This window comes from Priapulus caudatus, unplaced genomic scaffold, assembly GCF_000485595.1.
Source record: "Priapulus caudatus unplaced genomic scaffold, Priapulus_caudatus-5.0.1 Scaffold1053, whole genome shotgun sequence".
Taxonomy (NCBI): Eukaryota; Metazoa; Priapulida; class Priapulimorpha; order Priapulimorphida; family Priapulidae; genus Priapulus; species Priapulus caudatus.
This window is the reverse complement of record NW_014578114.1, coordinates 71818-79354: the sequence shown is the minus strand read 5'-3', so window position 1 is coordinate 79354 and position 7537 is coordinate 71818. Positions and strand designations below refer to the sequence as shown.

Sequence of the window (7537 nt, the reverse complement as noted above, 5' to 3'; positions counted from 1 at the left end):
GAGAGAGATAAGTGGCAGGGGTAGAAAGAGACTAACGCTGGCACCCTCTGAGGTAAGCAATAGCTGGGTCATGGTGCAACTCACACGTATGTATATATAATAACTACGCGGTGCAAGTCGGTGTTTGATACATGTATGTGTGATCGCGGAACTGTCGGCTGTACATCCCAACAGAAAATACACAGAATTTAATCAATTATAAATGTAACGCGTCGTTGTCTTTGTCCGAATCACGCGCACGACTTCTCGCCAAAGCTGCCTACATCATTTGTTCGCAGTTTGTTTACGTGATGACCGTAACTCCGTGTGTCGCATGCGCCTGTGTTATCAGCATTCTATACGTACAACTCGGCTACATCGTGCTTGTATGGTAGTGTGTTGTTCCGCACATGAATGTTGATGCCCGACCGCGAAAGTATGTGAACTAACGAGAACCAGCACAGCTGACAAATACAACAAGTTAAGATTAAGGATTTCAAGTACACAAATTCTTATTTATTTTACAAAAATTTGGATTAAATACATTGAACAATGAAAGTGTCAATGACACTGTAGCTCACCACAAAAAAGGACACAAGTGAGTGAGCGAGAAGAAATCAATTTTAATTGAGCAACCATCGACGTACATTATAGAAACGAAAGAGTATATATGGGAGACTCCCATTATATACTCTTGATAATTATAATGTGTAATTGTTTATGTGAAGAAATAATAAATAATATTATATATAAATTATAAATAATAGATGGCGCTATACCCGCTTTGATCTTAGCATAAATCATTATATCATAATAATAATAATACAATAATGAAAGTGTCAATGACACTGTATAGCTCACCACAAAAAGGACACAAGTGAGTGAGGTGAGAAGAAATCAATTTTAATTGAGCAACCATCGACGCTACATTATAGAAACGAAAGAGTATATATGGGAGACCTCCCTTATATACTCTTGATAATTATATGTGTAATTGGTTTATGTGAAAATAATAAATAATATTATATATAATTAAAATTATAAATAATTTATTATAAACAAATGAATCACAATTTGTGACGCGTAGATGGCGCTATACCCGCTTTGATCTTAGCATAAATCATTATATCATAATAATAATAATACAATAATGAAAGTGTCAATGACACTGTAGCTCACCACAAAAAAGGACACAAATGAGTGAGTAAGAAGAAGTCAGTTTTAATGAGCAACCATCGACGTAGATTATAGAAACGATTGCATCTGTATATCGCAATAATAATGTATAAACCAAAATAAATCACAATTTGTGACCGCGTAGATGCGCTATACCCGCTTTGTAGCGCATGGCGTTTGAAATAAATAGGTTATGCTGCGTTCGACATGTTTTGTAAAACTTTACTCTACATATAGACGTTTTGTCGGCAGAGGTGAGAGGAAATACCAATTTTGCATTAAAGATATGCTCAATGAAATCTTGTAAAACGAACCAGACGACAGTGTGACACCACAGACTGTTGTGTCTATATAATATACTATATAATTGCCAAACCCTACCTAATTGCATAATTTTTTTACATATCAAAACCCCTAGCCCTTATTCAATCACATACAAAAATGAGCAAAATCCGTTGAACCTAACTGACTAATGGCAATTCCATTTTGCAAAAAAATTGCGTTGCTCGAAAGTACGTCGACTGGCGTGCTCCAAAATAGGACCGTTTAATATGGGGGCATAGCAAGTAACAACTATACCCAATTTCAAACCCCTATACCCGGTTTCTCTCCCCTGTGAGTTCGCATGTGTCGCTTCAGATGACGGTAGCTCATATACCTGTCTTTACATATATCGCATTTCAACGGTTTCTCTCCGTGTGAGTGAAGCGTAGTGTATCATCAGATCACTGGAGTTGTAAACCTGGTGTCACAAAAACGCATTCATACGGTTTCTCTGCGCGTGAATGCGCATGTGTCGATTCAGATGACGGTAGCTCCTAAACCCGTGTTCACATATATCGCATTTCAACGGTTTCTCTCTGGTGTGAGTGCGGCGGTGTATCTTGAGATCACTGGAGCTCCTGCACCTGTGTTCACATATGTCGCACACAAACGGTTTCTCTCCCGTGTGAGTGCGTATGTGTATCATCAGATCACTGGAGGTTGTAAACTTGTATTTACATATATCGCATGCATACGGCCTCTCTCCCGTGTGAGTGCGCATGTGTGTCTTAAGCATATTACACATATATTCACATCTCTCACATGGATATGGCACGTAAATATCGCACGTATATGTTCCAGGGCGTGGCATTTCTGAACCAGAAGGCTCCATCCGACAGATCACGGGTGCTTGGTTCTGCCTGGTTTCGAGCTCTCGCTAATGCCCTCTCCTGCTGGGACAAAGATGTCAAAATAAATATCATCATTGACGCACTGCCAATATCTGGCATGTCACTGCCCCGTACTAAAAGGTATGGCTACGACATGCGGGCCCGCTACTAACGCCTCCAATGGTGACGTCGACCAGATTTAGCAATACGCGTGGGTGTGATTGGTGTGGAGAGTGAAATAGATGCGCTCTTGCATTCCTCACAGAGAAACTTCGAATCGCAACTATATTAGGCGTACTGGCTGGCATTGCGCGCACCTTTCGCAAAATGCGATGAATAAATTAAAGAGTCGTGCGAATGCTACTACACTAAGTGACAAATATACAATTGGCGAAGTGTTTCTCACTCAGAAAAAAAATAATTTAAACTGACTAACGAAATCGTCAAATTGCAGCATGTCTGTCATAAAATTGTCTCGGACATCTCTTTTTTCGTACCCATCACCTGTTTATGTCTTGCTTAGCACGATACGATAAGTGAACAGTGGCTTAGTGTTTTATTAGTGCTGAAAAATAACGTTGGTGGCTCAAGTCTTAGCTCAAACTTTAAAATATGCAGAGAGAGCCCTGTTATGGGGTGTAAATACAGATAAGGGAGCCTTCTTGTTTTTGAAGTCTCTTTCTTGGAGTCTCCCCCTGCTTTGCAATCTCCTTTATCCCGAGTTCTTCGCTTCTTGAGTGCGTTCCACACCTGTGAGTATAACTGGTGTAGTATGGCAATCCACTAAGCTGAATTGGCAGCGCTCTATCCTAACAGGAACAAGTGCCGCAGTGCGACAGGGCCAATCTGGTGTCTTGGTGTTTCTGCTGATAAATTCATTTGTGCATAGCAAGACGTCGTATACATAAGTCTTCTTTATTCTTGTTTCACTTTCGTAGCCAATTCGAACAAATGATATCAGCTACACTTTCGCAGCCCACCTAATCTCTATGCCATGCAGACACTATGTGCATTGCAGGTTGGCAGGCAACAATTATGATTAGAAGCGTGCCACGCCATGGGCTGCCCTGCTTATTTTGCCTACCACCGCGAGCATTCACTGATTCAGCCTTCAGGGTGCTATAGCACAGACTGCTTTAGGAAATGAAATAATTTAAGGAGCGTAAACCTTGTTCAACAAACATTTGCCTATGCCAATTAAACTGTTGCAACTGTAGCCTCACATTCACACAGGTATGGGCTCTAATTATTACCATGATGCTATACACCGACTATCACCGAGCCTAGGTCGAGCCATTTAGATTTGTGCCGCAATTCTGCATTTCCTCCCTATACCTTAAGTTAAGGAAGAATGTTCCCCCTTCTTTTACACCCTCTGACCTTTGACCCACAGCTTCGACATCCCAACTCGTTTTCGGATTACCCCCCCCCCACGTCCCGAATATCGTGGACCTGTACGTCAAGCGGTAAAGGGACTAACGCCTCACGAATTCTATGGTTAAAATTTGCTAAAAAAAAAACAAAAATTGCCATTTTTTTACAATTAAAAGTAAGAAACTAACGTACTAAATATATCCTCAAACTCATCACCTGCATAAAAATGTTTTTATCGTTGTGTTAAATTTGCAAAAACTAGACAATTTGCGTAATTTCTGTTGTCTACACTATCTCCCCAGTACTGTTCAGATACTGGCCGTCTCTCTGTTTTTACACCGGCAAATTAGGGGCATCTAAAGAACGGTATATAAGCCAATGAAAAAGTAAACAGAAACACTAATTGTATTTTCATACATCTTTATTTTGTACAAATAACAAACAAATATACTACTTAAGATGGTGCCTAGAAACTTGTGACGTACATCACTCTTAAGATTTTGCGCCCAACTGTGAACGGACGCGGCAACGCCTCAGAAACGGACGAAGGGAACGATCATTGCGATTCTACAAGCATGCAGGTCTGACTAAGTACAGATGCAGCTTAATAACGCATGCATGCCAACCTTAATCCTTAACCGATTCCCAAAGCTCTAACTCTCACCCTCTCTAAACATAACCCCAAACAAATCATAACTCTAATAGTAACTAGAAACTGTCGCCCGACTACATGTATACCCCATGCTTCCTAGTATGAATGCCGAATATCTCTCTAAGGCGACGTAGAAGCGCAGGTAAAGTTAAATAAGTCACCAAAGACAAAGGCTTTGCTTAGACAACTGGTCTAGCCTCAGCATGTGCAATGTATTGGGATCTGTTCCCTGCGGGCGAGAAGGGAAATGTAAGTCGATCGGCAACGGTCAAACAAGGTCAAGGGCAGGTGGTGGTTTAGGTATGCCCGACAGACCTTCTCCCAAGATGTGCTATTCCATATTCAATGCTTATTGCCATCTAAATCATGCATTTGTAATGAAGGTAGCCATAATTTCATTAATAATTTTTCCTTTAGCTTATGTCAGTTTTACCCGATCTCGCGATTATCTTCAAATTTAGGCATGAAGGGGCGTTTTGGTAAAAGTCGAAGCACGCCAATATTTTTTGGTGTGCGGAGCGAGTCATACGTGCCATTTGCTAACAAGCATATTTTGTGCGAAATATTGTAGCAACTGTAACTTGTGCCTGTTTTAACCGATTGTCATGGAATTTGGCACACAGGGCCGATATAACATGTCCTATATATACTATATCATTGCTATATATTAGTCCTGCTGCTGCCAAATTTCATGACAATCGCGGTAAAACTGCCAGCAAGTTACAGGTTCTAGAATATTTTGCAGAAAAAATGTCGTTACCATGGCCAACGATCGACTCCGCCACACCAAAAACGCATTTGGCGATCTTTCCCTTTACGATTATCGCCACCATTCATGCGAAATTGAAGATGCAATCGAGAAGAACGGCCAGCCGGCTTAGAGCAGCTCACAAGGAAATCCTCCTGCGGCCCGTTCGGCTGGCGCGCGACGATGCCCAAATCCTAACACATAACAGCTGAACAGAAGCTCTAACCCTCACCTCAACCAAATCATAACCCCTAATCACAGCATGAACATGAAGCTCTATTACCTTACCCTAAACTCATAACACTAACCTCAACCAAATCAAACCCTAATCACTGCATGACCAGCAAGCCTCTAACCCTCACCCTAACTCTAAACACTAACCTTCAACCAAATCCATAACCCTAATCAACAACATAACAGAAGCTATCCCTCACCCTAACTCATAACACACCTCACCAAATTGTAACCCGATCACAACACATAACAGAAGCCTCTATCCCTCACCCTAACTCTACACTACCTCAACCAAATCAAACCCTAATCACACATAACAGCAAGCCTCTAACCCTCACCCTAAACTCTAACACTACCTCAACCAAATCAATAACCTAATCACAGCATAAACAGAAGCCTCTATCCCTACACCCTAACTCTAACACTAACCTCAAACCAAATCATAACAAAATATATCACAACGATAACAGAAGCCTCTAAACCCTCACCCTAACTCTAACACTAACCTCAACCAAATCATAACCCTAATCACAACCATAACAGAAAGCCTCTATCCTCACCCTAAAAACTCTAACAATAAACATCACACCAATCATAACCCTAATCACACATACAGAAGCTCTAACCTTCACCCTAACTCTAACAATAACATCAACCAAATCATAACCCTAATCACAACATAACAGCAAGCCTGGCGGGTATCCCTCACCCTAACTCTAACACTAAGCCTCAACCAAATCATACCCTAAATTCACAAAACATAACAGCAAGCTCGAACCTCACCCTTAACTCTAACACTAACCTCAACCAAATTCATAACCCTAATCACAACATGAACAGAAGCTCGTAACACCTACACCCTAACTTCTAACACGTACCTCAACCAAATCAATAACCCAATCACAAAACATAACAGAAGCTCTATCCCTCACCCTAACTCTAACACTAACCTCAACCAAATTGTAAACCCTAATCGCGGCGAATCCTAACAATAACAACATAACAGAAGCTCTAACCCTCACCCTAACTCTAACAATAACATCAACCAAATCATAACCCTAATCACAACATAACAGAAGCTCTAACCCTCACCCTAACTCTAACAATAACATCAACCAAATCATAACCCTATTCACAGCATAACAGAAGCTCTATCCCTCACCCTAACTCTAACAATAACCTCAACCAAATCATAACCCTAATCACAACATAACAGAAGCTCTATCCCTCACCCTAACTCTAACACTAACCTCAACCAAATCATAACCCTAATCACAACATAACAGAAGCTCTATCCCTCACCCTAACTCTAACACTAACCTCAACCAAATCATAACCCTAATCACAGCATAACAGAAGCTCTAACCCTCACCCAGAAGCTCTAACCCTCATCTAACACTAAGCTTTACCTTCACTCTAACACTTACCCTTACCCTAACTAGTAACACTAACAAAATCGTAACCCCAATCGCAGCGTAACAGAAGCACGGCAGGTGGCGCGTGCGTGTAACCTATTCATGTAGCCTGCACACCAAGATGGGCTGAGCAAGCGTAACATGGTTGAGTAGCCACTCTCACGTGTCTCCGCTGCCACCGGTTGCACTGTTACCCAAGAGAGAGTCATCGTGCCGACTAAAAATCACACGATTATGTAATGTCGTAAATATTAGTCTTCGCAAGGTCCGGGAGACTATATGATATATCGAAGACGAAAAGAAACAGAACGAATAGAAGGATCAACCCTGCGGATCGCAGTGGGAAAAGCTTCAAGTTACCAACTAAAGAGGAAGGGAGAGAATTACAATACGGAATAACGAAGACAAAGAAGCTAAAACTTAAAGTGATCCTCTGAAGATGGCGTGTGACGAAAGTAAACATGCGTCTAAACAAAGGAATTGCTCCGACCTGTGATTGGAGGATGAAAATTGAATTCGTGATGTTTCGTTTTCATTTTGCATACCCCGCCGCACACGCTATTATGCTAGTATGTAATACGACTTGCTTTGCAGCTACAGTGACAATAGGCGCGTTCACACGGACGTTTTTGGCCCGAGCCTAATTAGGCCCGCGCCAGATTTGGCTCGAGCCGAGCGTTCACACGGACGTTTTTGGCCCGAGCCTAATTAGGCCCGCGCCAGATTTGGCTCGAGCCGAGCGTTCACACGGACGTTTTTGGCCCGAGCCTAATTAGGCCCGCGCCAGATTTGGCTCGAGCCGAGC

General features: G+C 41.7%; 1 protein-coding gene across 1 annotated transcript in view; it reads right to left on the bottom strand.

The window, feature by feature from the left end:
• LOC106815164 (zinc finger protein 239-like) overlaps window positions 1–7537 on the bottom strand; it is a 22608-nt gene that overhangs the window by 9187 nt on the left and 5884 nt on the right. The window contains exon 2 of the mRNA XM_014819596.1: window positions 2050–2366. Coding sequence (XP_014675082.1) covers window positions 2050–2311 — 262 coding nt within the window. The 5' untranslated portion in view covers window positions 2312–2366. The remainder of the gene's footprint in view (window positions 1–2049; window positions 2367–7537) is intronic.